General features: G+C 38.2%; 2 protein-coding genes across 2 annotated transcripts; both read right to left on the bottom strand.

Annotated features, from left to right (window-relative positions):
• Positions 1–935: 935 nt before the first annotated feature.
• LOC135677048 (disease resistance protein RPM1-like) lies at positions 936–4,293 on the bottom strand. The gene has a single exon (XM_065188913.1). It carries the CDS (start codon positions 4,200–4,202, stop codon positions 1,566–1,568), a length of 2,637 nt encoding a protein of 878 aa, XP_065044985.1. The 5' UTR covers positions 4,203–4,293; the 3' UTR covers positions 936–1,565.
• A 1,513-nt stretch (positions 4,294–5,806) lies between these two features.
• LOC135677050 (probable ubiquitin-conjugating enzyme E2 16) lies at positions 5,807–12,149 on the bottom strand. The gene is made up of 6 exons (XM_065188916.1): positions 11,991–12,149; positions 11,733–11,836; positions 11,535–11,637; positions 11,385–11,448; positions 6,232–6,320; positions 5,807–6,144 (listed from the first exon to the last, which is right to left on the bottom strand). Exons 1-6 carry the CDS (start codon positions 12,018–12,020, stop codon positions 6,049–6,051), a joined length of 486 nt encoding a protein of 161 aa, XP_065044988.1. The 5' UTR covers positions 12,021–12,149; the 3' UTR covers positions 5,807–6,048.
• Positions 12,150–13,484: the final 1,335 nt, after the last annotated feature.

Consider the following 13,484-nt stretch of genomic DNA (forward strand, 5'->3'; position numbering starts at 1 on the left):
CTTGCAAATACAATGGATATGTTCAGATATATGCCAAAAATCTTTACATGAAAACAAAGAAAAAGCTAAAAATTAAAACTAAAAAGAAATGACAGAGGAAAAAGAAACTGCAAGCAACTATTTGAAGATAATTTAAAAAGGGATGGTTTACTTAATAATTCAAACCAAACAGCATGGCAATCAATGACAGCTTCTGATTCTTCAACAAATAATGACAATCAATGGGGAAGAGACATTTAGCACTACTTCCATTTTGTGTTTTTTGTTTCTGCAAAGTGATGGTTCATGCTTTTTCTTTTTTTTTGTCTGGAAATACTTTTACCACTACAGATTTTCAAAGTAAAATGCTATTTGAACATATAAATTCTTTAAGAATTTGAACATGATTTAAGAACCAAAAGAAACTAAAAATCTAGAACCGAAAAAAAACACTAAAAAACAAGCAAGGGAATGCATTGCAGGGAAAGAGAAAAGAGTTGCTATGTCATGAAAGCAATAATAAGTCAGCAAAAGAATCTAGATAGAGGTATTATAAGTTCCATCGATGTAACCATCAACAGAGATACTACAGGATAGAGAGAAATCTCACAGAGGATCTAAAATATTGTTGTCTACAAGCTGCACTTGCTTGTAGGTGAAGAAATCTTCCATTCCATCATTCTCTCAGCATGTAGCCCTTTTTCACAAAGAATTTCAGAAGATCCTGAAAGCCCATTCAGAAGGTTCATCAAGGTGGAAGCATAATCTTGATGGAGCTGTGGCTGACAGACCAACAAAGAATGATCACTGATATGGCTGCCTGTGATTTAAATGGTTTATATGGAAATGCAAGTGCCAAAGAACTTTAGAAGAACAACCAAAGATTAAACAGAAGAATAATCTCTACGGTTTCCATATAATCAACATCCAATATAAGCCACAAATGTCGTCAGAGGTAAGAGATCAGCAATCCCAAATTAACTTTCTCGTATCATACAACTCAACTAGGAAATTAACCTATGCTAATGCTGATATGTGTATCCAAATGCTTTTATAATGAGAAAGCAGAGATCTGCAGCTTGATGTGTTATATCTTATTATCTATAGTATAAATTATGAGGCAAGACCAACTCTATGACCAGATTTTTCTTGCCGCAGAATCTAAGTGTTATTCTGGTGCATAGCCATTGAAATGAAGAAACAGATGTACCTGCTCGATGATGAGGCTTTGGTGATCCACGGGAAATAGAATTTTCAGAGCTGTGCTCAAGACAAAAAAACTTGAAGCTTTCTTAACAAGAAGCATTGGAATTGCTAATCAATGCACCGGAATGGCTAATTCATATCATCTCCTGCAAAATAGCTGCTTGTGTTCTGATACTCAACTTACCTCCTCTACTTGAATAAAATTTGGAACAACCTTTTGTGTTATTTATGCAGTGAATAGAGGAGTTCATTGATGCCTTCTCAATAACTTATTGCACAGATTTATCATACATGGATGAAAAACATGCAGACAACCATAATAGTATCTGTGACAAGTCTGCAACAATTGTCAACGATGAGAGTACTCAACAACCCTTATTCTAATTGACCTGAATGGAAGGAATATGTTTGACTTTGATGAAATCCTCTCCTTCCGCAGGATTCAGTCTCTTGACAAAATGTTCTGGCATGCTTACTAGTCTCAGCTGCTGCAGTGTGACAAGGAACTCAAGTCCAAGGGGTACTGTCTTCAATTTTGAGCATGACATGATCCACATCTCCTGGATGCATCGCATCGCTCCATCCTCTACCTCCCATTCTTCCAACTCTTTCAGATCAGTCAATATTAGTATCTTTAATTTTATGAACCCACGATTGGCGCATCTCAGCACCTTACCCTGGTATGCCTCGTATAGCTGAAGGAAGACAAGGTTGGGGAGCTGTTGCAAGACTTCAAATGGATCTGCAAACAGTCCGGATAGACCCAACCTCAACTTGGTGAGGTTGCTGATGCCACTAAACCAGTGAGGCAATCTTTCTAGACGTCCAGCTATATGAAGCTTCTGTAGAGATGAAGGGTTCAACTTCTCCAGATCTATTGCTGTTGATACATCAATGGAGAATATTGACAGTGACAACAGACCAGCCATGTTGTTGATGGAGGAGCACAAGACAGCAGCATCTTCAGCTCGCAGATCTCCAACAGCCAATTTTCTCAACTCAGTTAGCTTTCCGACTTCATGAACAAAGGTGCAGTCAGCTTGTACACCAGTCACCACTTGAAGATATTGCATACGTGAGAGTCCTAGTGGCACTTTGATGCTCTTCTCGTCTTGCCTCATCTCAAGGTGCCTCAGATTCTTCAAGCGTTTAATCTCAAATGACAACTTCCTCAGCTGGGTTCTTCTGATGTCCAGTATTTGCAAGTTGCAAAGATTCTTTAATGACACAGGGAGCTTCTCAAGCCTTGTCCCCCTTACACTGAAGTACCTCAAGTGAAATAGATTACCCACTTCACCAGGAAGTTCCACTAAAGAAGCATTTTCTAGATCAAGTACTCTGAGTAACCTAAGGTTTTTCAACATACGCTCACTAATGTGAAGGGAATCAAATATGCCAAACATAAAAAGAGAGCGAAGTTTTTCCCAACCTTTGTTTTGCAAGGCATCGTAGGAGCTCTTTTGCAATGAAATACGAGAAGCTCTACTAGGAATGACGGCCTGTTGATCTTCATAGACTGCTGAGAAATTCTGCGCTCTGGATATGGAGATAGAGAGCTGGTGGAGGAGATGATGGATTCGGCAGGCCTTCACGCGCCCACTACTGCTGATTATTGATATCTGAAACATGTTTCTGTTGATAAGCTCCATCAGGTACTTCTCGGCAACATCTTCCACCCTTTCCCGTTCCACATCTTTTATTAGCCCTTCGGCTATCCATAGCCTGATCAATTTCTTTCTCGGTATGTTCCAGTCTTGTGGGAATATGGAACAAAGTAGGAAACAAGACTTTAATGGATAAGGCAAGTCCTTGTAACTCAAGAACAGAGGACCCTGCACCTCGACTTCATTGCCGATGAGATCACTGTAGATGTTATTGAGGACATGATTCCACTCCAATGGTGATCTACCTTTTCGCAGCATCATTCCTCCCACGATTGCTATTGCCAAGGGCAGCCCATGGCACTTCCTTACGATTCGTTCGGCTACTTCTATTAGCTCGTCGGGGCATGGTTCCGATACCGCAAACACTTTGTCACAGAACAATTCCCATGACTCCTCATGGGACAGCGGCCGAAGCACATGCGTGCAGCTCCTCGCGCCCACCACCGAATCAGCCACCTCACTGTTGCGAGTCGTGATGATCACTCGGTTTCCATGACCATTGATGGGTAGAACGAGTCTGATGGTCTCCCATACACCTCTGTCCCACACATCGTCGAGCACCAGCAGAAATCTCTTCTCCTTTAGAGTCCTCAGCAGTAGCTCCTGCAGCTGCCTCTCGCTGAGCGCGTCGATCTCCGTGGAGGGGATCTGCATCAGCCCTTTGGCCACTTCGTTGACGAGGTTTCCGAGACGAAAGGATCTGGATACGTAGACCCAAGCCAGGTGATCGAAGTGCCTTCTCACATCACTATGATTGAACACCTTCTTGACGAGCGTGGTTTTCCCCACACCTCCCATGCCCACCAAAGACAGAACACTCAACTCTGGGCTGCCGTTCATCAACCGACCAACTACAGCATCAAAATCTTCCTCGAATCCCACTATACGTTCTCCTTGATGGGTCCAGGGAGAAGAAGCCAGCAGACCATGGATCCATCTATTGTGCAAGTCAAGTGAGGTTGATCTATCCCCTGCTGGATTGAGATACCCCGACCTCCTCCTAAAATGGTCGTCGAGCCTATTTTTGATCTCCCTAATTTTCCACCCAACTCGATGCCGCGATCTCAAATGGCAAAGGAAGCAAGCAAAGGGATGCGAGCTGATGGCGTCGAAGGCGTCGATGATGTCCTCAGAATCATAGACTATGGCTCGGATCTCGTCGGCCCAACTCATGTGGTCTTCGGTGGCGCTGGTCTCCGTGTTTACCAGGAACGAACGCATGCTTCGGAGTTCATCCCGGAGCCAGTCCACACCGTCGCCAACGGTCGACAAGAGGTGGCCTGCGTTTGATATTGGAGCGGCGATAGCAGAGGCCAGATTCGGCAGTAGGGACGCCAACATAGCTTCCGCCATGGGTCTTTGAGTTCGTCCTCTTCCTCCTCCGTGTGGTGTGACCAGACGAAGCAAGCGATGCTTAGGTGGACCCCATACGCTGACCCACAACTGATGCTGGCCGATGGGAGAACAGAGAACACTTAGCCTAATTAGTCTTTTTAGTTCGTTTCTTTCTCTCCTTCCCTCCCTAATTGACTACTAATTGTAGTCATTAGACCCGAGTCGTGCATCAAATCATTAAATGACTACTAATTGGGTTAACCAAATTTACTTACATTTTATGATCAAAATAAAATATTAGCAAATATCGTAATATACTATAAAAATTGTGAAAGATATTATTTACATAGCAATAATATATATCGTAATATACTAATTGGGTAGGTTGACTTCGAAAAGCTTATCGATTGATCAAATAATAATCTAAATTTCGGTGAATTGGCCAATGATGAGAAAAGGAACGACTAGCTGAGTGTGGTGAGAATCCAGCGGAGGAGAGAAAATATGACGAGAGTATAAGATGGTGTTTTACTATTCACAAACCTATTTTATCTTTTTTTTTTCTCATCATTTGCCAATTCATCAAAATTTAGATGATTATTATATGACGAGAGTATAAGATGGTGTTTTACTATTTACAAACCTATTTTATCTTTTTTTTTTTCTTATCATTTGCCAATTCATCAAAATTTAGATGATTATTATATGACGAGAGTATAAGATTGTGTTTTACTATTCACAAACCTACTAACGTATGATCGCTAAGAGGTGTTGAGACAAGGGGAAGAAGATGTAAGAAGATGTGTTGACAAGGCTCTCGTCGACACTGCTCGCCTCCCCCTCAATGTCATCCGAAGAAAAAAAATAAAAAAGGAGATTTACAAACAGTAAACTTTTTTAAATTTTTTTAATATTTTTAAATAATCTCTTTTCGGATGAATGTAAATACCAAAGGATAATATCGAGGGAATAACGACAAGGTTAGATAGCATTGAGCAATGTTGACGACGAGATAGCATCAAACTGTAAGCAATGAATGATATCATATCGCAATATCATATTGATGGCAACAACAATAGCGTCAACAATAAGAATGAAATAAGAGATTATACGAAGAAAATAAATAAATAAAATCGATAATAGTAAGGCTTGCAAATAGTGAAAAATATTTAATTATTTTTCAAAGAGTTATCAAAAGCAAGAGTTGTCAACAGAAAAAGAAGCTGTGAATTACTAGCTTCAAATCACATACAAACTCCAAAGGAGACGTACATACCGAAGTTGGAATCAGTTCTTCTAAATTCAAATAAGCAAAAGAAAAGATCTAGGAAGCCAAATAAAGAATTGAACTGAAGTTTTAAGGTTACTAGTTCCTCAACAAACCTCTCTCTTAAATATCACAGTCTTATATAGTCTCCCCAGTTTACTGGCCTAAACCTTTGATTGCTAATATCGATCAATGTTAATCATTGTAGCTCAATCTTCCAACCTACTCCTCTCCAGCTTCCTATCTTTTCTCTAATTTGCTCCTAAGAAGCACATACAAAAAATGTTAATATTATGAATTTCCATCTTCATGAAGCATCATGATCATCCAAAGAGTGAATATTTGCCGTAAGTAATTCCTTCTGAAATGGAGATTAGATTCAAACCCATTAATGCTTGATCAAAGTACTTCCTGGACAGTTCTACATATCCTTATTGGTCCACATACTAATCTCGGATTCATATTCCGATTTCATTTACAAATATATGACAGCATGTAGGTCAGAAACCCTTGATTCAAATGACCTAAGACTCCTGCACTGCAGGCAATGGAGCAATAGATCCTTCAGAAGCACCGCTGGAGAAGCACTGCCAGTCATCACACTTTATCATCATGGAACCACCATCTAGTCTCCTTTGGAGACCGACCATTTCGACAATTCTTCACGTAGTGGTCATTATCGGCCGGCCGTTGCTGCAGCCAGGAGAAAGGAAAGCTTTCGGTCACAACACCGCAAAAGAATATGTATGCGATCAGGGCTACAAACGAATGTATGCATACCTTCATGGTTGCGCTTGATAACATTGACAAAATGCTGATGCAAACAGAGCTCACAGTCATTGCTGGTGACCAAGAATCATATAGAATATCTGCCAGTGCCAACAAAAGAATCATTAAGGAGGGAAATTCTCAACGATACATGAACTGGAACATGCAAAGCCTTTCTGTCCTTTTCAACAATAGGTCTTAACCAAATCATGATAATTGGGATAATGTCCTTTCTGGTGACCAATAGCACTCTATTAATAGGCAAGACAAAAGGCCAACAATGAGCATCTACGGGTTGCTATTTATTTAAGTGTTCCAATTTTCGCAGATATGTATAACTTCAAGTTAGTTGTTTCCTAAGTGGTGACAACATGGCTGTCCATGTTTTGGTCAGGAAGAGGTATGATAATCATACAAGGTGAAATGCAGAAAATTTCCCATTTTGCATGAAGAGGTCGAGGATTTCAACAGAAGTATAGTCAAAATTAAGTCAGTTCTATCTAGAATGTACTATATGCAGATGAAAGTCAATAAGTATACAAGATCTGCAAATTGAATGTGATTGGAAGTAAATCTCTTTACTAAAACTAGTGTTCGAGCAATTGACTTAATAATAGAGTGTAAGTACACCCACAGATAGTGTAACTACATAACAAATTAATTCATTATTTTTTCATATAAATTGTCATATTGTCACGGACTTAGTTAGAATTGTCTAAGTCATGAGGCACCCTTACGACAATGTTACAGACTTAGCTTGAATTGCCTACGTCGTGAGGCACCCTTACGCTAACATCACAGACTTAGCTGGAGTTGCCTAAGTCGTAAAACATCCTTACGCCAATGTCTCGGACTTAGCTAGGATTGTCTAAGTCATAAAGCTCCCTTGCATTATCTGTCCGCAAAAGGTCAGCCTAGTTGCAATCTCACTCAGGTCCCGTAGGACATGTAAAAGAGCAAATTGATTAATACGAAAGCGAATGGCGAACAAATCCCGACGTCTAGCAAACAGGACAGTTTTACAAGCATCAAGCATTCGGTGTTCAAGAGAGAAAAGAGAGGAAGGAGAAAACAAAGACTTTAACAGGCAAACCAATAGTCGCAAGTCCACAAACGCTTGCTCACCGAACGTCGAGCGCGATGGCAAGTTCCCGTAGACTTAACGTGTGAACTTGTGAAATCCAATCAATGTCCAATACTACCCCATATCCTTATCCAGCCAGGTGCCACCTGGGGGGTTCCAAGGTGCTGAGATGACTAACGTTTTGGCACCACACCACAACATGTAGAAAACAAGCCGTAGAATACGAAAATGAAGCCATTTTGGGGCAGTTTTGCTCGTCATGGTGAGCGATCACTCTGCAATGCTACGATCTGTTCTTGCTCACAGTTTTCAAGCAAAACACACAAAACCAAAGCAAAACACACTACCAAGCATCTGAACAAGCAAACAAAAGCAACAAATGGTTCGTTGACAAATATGTTATAGGTGCGCAATGACCATTTGTGACAATATCGCATAACTCACTTGCTCAAGCTAAGGTATAAATGTTTCAAGTATAAACTTTCCCAACTTTACCTTCGATATGTACTTAGTGTGTACTAAGCTTGTACCAATAAGTATCTATCTTTTTAAACATCCAAAGAAGCATCAATGTCACATCCTCCGAGCCTATGAAGTACGAAAAGAATGATTCAAATGATGTCAATGAATGTTGGTCATGGTGTGCTTGCTTATTAAGTCATGTACCAAATCTCACTATTGCAGATTAGCCACCAAAGCCATAGGAGCAGTGTTATAGATTTATCATGTCCACGAGCAGAAGAGAGGGTTTATCTAGAATGTGCTCAGGCAACCTATAGATGTAGTAATTACAAGAGGTAAAACGACTACTGTTAATGGTATAAGAAAAGACCCAAGAAGACCTAAAAATACTTTAATAAAAACTATAAATAAAGGTCTAAATACTCTTTAACTTTACAAATCTCAATAGTAGCAAAATAATTCATGTAATCAACCTCAAATAGTTAGGGCTTTACGATTTTGTTGTTGTTGTTCTTGATAAGCAGAAGAGAGGATGAAAAACTTCTGACACAATATATGAAAGTTGATGAAGAAGCAAGGTGTTCTGTAGTGGTTGTTGTGTGAGTCTCATAAATTATTATGATCTGCATTAAGGCCGACGATGACACAAACATGAAGCCAGTTTCAGATTGATATCAAAATAACTGGAGAAATGGGACATTCATAAGGATCACAAGCAATCAATGTAAATAATAGATAAGTACATTAATGTGCTCAAACCTTGGTCCCTCTCCTATCAGCATGGTGCATCTCTATTGCTTATTAAGCCACAGAATAGCCTTATCAACCATTAATTGAATCCAAATATTGATAGATTCAGCACAATTCAGCCTGGGATAGTTTGGTGCGGTCTCTCAACACATCTTAATCTAGCATTGTCGAGACCTGTCCAGCTTAGTACAACAATCCGTCGATTAGAGGAGAACTCCTACACATTTGTGGAGGAGGAGAAAAACTAAATTTTGAAAGAGAATGGACATATAAAAATTGAGGACAGGCCTTGGTACAATAGTAAGGTTGCTCGTTCATGGACTACGAGATCAAAGTTCGAGTCACAAAAAAGCCTCCCTATATTTAGAGGGAAGGTTGCAGATATTGACTCTCCCCAGACCTCATATTGGCAGGAGCCTCGTGCATGGGTAAGCTCATTATGCACCAGGTACGTCCTTTTTTCAATGGACAACTCAAAACTAATATGTGAGAATGAAAATTATCTTTTCAATTCAATTCTAGTTAAGTTGAACGGAGCTAGTTAACCAAGCTATCTTACCAAATTTTAGTAACAAAATATTCTTTTCCTATTATTTTAGGATTGGTTTTTGTCATTAATATCAAGATATTTCTTTAAGTCTTTCCTTGTTTTAAATTGTACCTGGTGTACAAGGAACCTAATGTGAATTAAGTACAAGTTAGGTAATCAATATAGGATTGTAGCAGATTTGCAATGTGACAACTTATGAAATTTACAAGAGACATCCTAAACTAATTTAAATTATTCAAGAAAAAAATTAATAAAAAAGGTCCTGCATCCAACTGTGCTGTATAATCATCAAAAAGGAAAAAAGTAGAAAAATCTGCATCAAGGAGGGGGGCAGCCACAGCAGGCCAGCTACTGCAAGCCAGTCTGATGAAGGTTACCCACTGCAGCACAGCCTGATATGCGCCAGATGCAGCAGGACAGCCCACAGGCCAGTTGCTAACTAGAGGCTTGCTGCAGGCCACCTGCATACCTGCAGCCTAGGAAGATTGCTGACTGCAGGCCTTGCAGATACCGGCTAAGCAGAAGCTGCAGCCTGAGTCCAGCAACTCAGGAACCTTGATCTCAACATGAATTTGGAAATTAATTGAATTTGAATATGAATCTCATATAGAAGCAGATTCATTATCACTTCTTTTGTTAACGTACCATTCCATCGATTTGTGATGCCTTTGCCAACTCATCCTACATATCAAATTTATTGGTTTTCTTAGTTCTTCAACATACATGACTGCATTTCTTTCCCTCGTATGTTATAAGTTGTATTAATATCTATAAATGCTTATGACAATATCTACATAAATAAATGAACGAATGAACAAGATCGATGAATGATGTTACATGACATTATTCCCTGCTCAAGGCAAGCAGGTCAGATGGCATAGTAGGCTAAGTAGGCTATCAAATGTTATGGCTCGGTAGGGGAATTATGGTGGTGGAACATCGTGCCATCATTTTCTGTGAGTACAATATAGATTCATCCATTATAAGTATGTTTATGTGCTATGTGGCATACTAGATGAAGTGTGATCCATTATGATGCATGTTACATAACTTTGCATTGTTTCTAGCATATTTCATTTCATTGTGTTCATTGCATTGAACCTCATTGGCATGTACTTTTGGATATATGAATTTCTATCCTAAAGTTCCCCACTCAACAATGTGGCGAAAATGAAATTATGAACATAAATTAACAAGACATCATGAATACACTTGATGATCCAATATCTCTAGGTAGATGTCTTTTCGGAAAATAGCTTTTATTTTTTATACCTAGATGTAGCTAGAGTTTTAACATAACCAGAATGACTTGTTAAATTTATAGATCTCTGATGAATCAATGAGTTTAGCTAACTATTGCTCTGGGGAGTTGTTGTTGAGAGGTTGTAATGTTCCTAGTATACCTTGTTATAGACAAATATATTTGGGACATCAGACACATAAACCACGATTGAGGTCAATCTGGTAAGGTAAGAAGGCAGTTCATTTATCTAGTCTTTCTTCCAAACAATTTAAGGCTCATAAGGGGAGAAGATGATATGGGAAGGCCCAAGCCCAATATGCAAATCAATGGGAACCGTACATGCAGAACAATCTAAAGTTGACATGTGTTTCCTATGCCATAACATAGTCTTCTGTCGAGACATTGTGACCCTGCCAAAGAATCAATACCCAACCCAATTTGAGGGATCAAGGTTGGATTACTTGACACATATCCTGCAATAAGTGCCCTAGTTCATATAAAAATATCAAAAGATTCCTTGGCCTGAGGTACATACACGATCCTTCCATTTATCCTACTAAATTAAGCATTGGAGGGCTTGTAAGAGGCATCTCGTGCCTTCTAAGCATCTGGTTGGTAATGCATGTTATCCTTTGGAGTTGATCAACAATCAAACAAGTAATGACGTCAGTTCCATCGTATCCCCAAAATAAACAATCTAGTTCCAGCTGCAACACCCAGAACTTTATTTTGCAATGTTGGGAAAACATCAAAAGTGAAACCTCAACCATAAGAGTATCCACAAAAAAAATTGATGTTCCTCTATAAAGATCCTTATGCGATGCAAGAGATAGAAGACGTAACACAAACACATTTAATTAAAGAAATTTTCAGTCAGAAACTTGTTACCAAAATGAAGAAAGCAAATAACAAAGCTAGATGTTCAGCACATAAATGAAAAGTGCCCATTCAAGAAAAGAACCCTGGTGACAATATGAAGCATTGCTAAGCTTAAAAATTTTATATTCCAATATAATAATAGATTAATTTTACGTAAGATGAAAATCCTCGTTAGCATCAGCTGAGATCAGGATTACCTAAACAGATATGCCCGTTGCTATAGATGTGCGGATGAAGAGGCGCAGGATGAAGAAATATGACCTGATCAAAACCCAATAATTATAAACTTAGTTCTAATGAACCGAAAAAAGTAACCTTTTATCAAGAACATCTCAACCATCCATCACCTGCGGGGCTTCCATGGGGTAATGCTCCGGAAAATCGACCTGAAGCTGGTAGGTCTCGTTCGCATACAACGTACCCGGCGCCCCAGCCACTTCAATGACCCATCTTTAAACCAAAAAAACAAAAGGTAATTAGAGAAAATAGGTTCCATCAAACGAAGGATGGAATATGACAAGGGAAAACAAGGTCCAAGACGGAACCTTTGGAGGTTATCAGTAGCCTTATGCTTGAAGCCGGCCGGGGGGTTGACTTGCCACTCCGCCAGCTCCTTCTGGAGCCTGTTGCATGCGATCTTGCTCAAGGACTGCAAGACGATCGACCGAATTAGGTGAGTTCCGGCAATATCGGAAGACGGAAATAAAGCGTAGGGGGGAACTGGGAAGAGAGGAGGAGGAACGGAGATCGGAAGGGGATTACGAAGAGAATTCGGGAGGAGAAGGAGAAGGAAGAAGACGAACCTTGCGCGAAGGAGCGGAGGAGCTGGTCATGCTTCGGCGGCAGCGGCGGGGAAAGACACAGAAGAGAGGAGAAAAAGGCCGACTTTTTGTCCTTCGACTCAAGTGTTCCTCGTTTTGTCCATCCGTTGCTTGTTTCACAAGTTTACAACATTCACTCAGACCAACTCGATGCAGTATAAATTATGAATCTGATTGGTCGATTTATGGGGTTTTGGGGAAAAAAATCCCAAATTTTAGGGTAACATTTCCATTTCTATATTTTTCAAAAAGAGTTTATTTCCTTTACAGAAAAATATAAAAAAAATTCTTAAAAGAGGTTTCTATCAAAATCCAATTTGAGTTAAATTAGGGTTAATAGAGTTACAATATTCTTAGTCTAAAGTATTTTTGTAATAAAGTTATAATGTTTTTTATTTATAATATTTTTAAATAAAATTATAGTCTTCTAAACCAAAAACTGTATAGCATCTCATTATTTTTTATTATCATTCGTTCATAATAAAATATTATAATTTTTACAAAAAAAATATTTAGACCTAAATTTAAGACAAAGTGAGATATCAAAACTTTTATCATGGTTTATTTTAAAACATGTTAATTTTCATCCAAAATCATTCAAATTATCAATCACATTGATATATATTGTTACTGAAAATTTAATTAATCAAAATTAAGTGATAATGTATATGTTTTTATTAGAAATATAATATTTTACTGCAAATATGTTTTTATAATATCATTCTTTTAATAAATAAAATATATATTATAAGATTTTAAAAAAAATATAGGCATAAATTTATGGTAACGTCAAAAAAAGAAAAACAAAGACTTAACACAATAAATCAAAATATTCTTAATTTTTATTTAAAATTACTTTTTAAAAAAATTAAATAAAATATTTTTATGAGTATTTGAATTAATTAAGATTTATTTGTAGTGTTTTTAAATAGGATAATAGCTAATGGTTCGTTTGAACTAAAAATATTGTTAGCCCCCTACGAAAACAGTATGACCGGTTTGGTTTAACACCGAACCGGTTTACCAAGTTCGGCCTGTCATAGAAAACTCAAAACGTGACACTTGCATGTCCATCGAATTCATAGAACAACTAAGAGAGAAACATATCCTCCAAGCATAGTACGACGAAGAAGAAGGTGGAGTAGAGAGAGCATAAAGACCAATGGGTTGGCTTGTTGAAGACGCAACAACGGTGACATAGAACACTCCGAGATTAAGTGGTAATAAGATTCATCACTACTCATTATTTGGTGATGTGTGCACGCTGAAAAAAATGATGAAATTAAATTTCTAACCTTTTAATTATAGTTTATTCCTCCTGTAATTAGTGTTTCTATACTTTTTAAATTTTATATTAATTTTTTATATTTATACAATTAAAAAAATTTAATCTCATTTTTTTCTCACATTATCGATTCTATCAATAAAAATATAAATTTAATACTTCGAGATATATATATATATATATATAATCTA

The sequence above is a fragment of the Musa acuminata genome, chromosome BXJ1-6, assembly GCF_036884655.1.
Source record: "Musa acuminata AAA Group cultivar baxijiao chromosome BXJ1-6, Cavendish_Baxijiao_AAA, whole genome shotgun sequence".
Lineage (NCBI taxonomy): Eukaryota > Viridiplantae > Streptophyta > Magnoliopsida > Zingiberales > Musaceae > Musa > Musa acuminata.

Coding starts and splice junctions, on each gene's coding strand:
- LOC135677050 (XM_065188916.1), bottom strand. CDS start 12,020: ATGACCAGCTCCTCCGCTCCTTCGCGCAAG. Junction 11,837..11,990: donor CCTCCGCTCCTTCGCGCAAG/GTTCGTCTTCTT, acceptor ATCGTCTTGCAG/TCCTTGAGCAAGATCGCATG. Junction 6,321..11,384: donor CAACGGGCATATCTGTTTAG/GTAATCCTGATC, acceptor TGGCACTGGCAG/ATATTCTATATGATTCTTGG.
- LOC135677048 (XM_065188913.1), bottom strand. CDS start 4,202: ATGGCGGAAGCTATGTTGGCGTCCCTACTGCCGAATCTGGCCTCTGCT.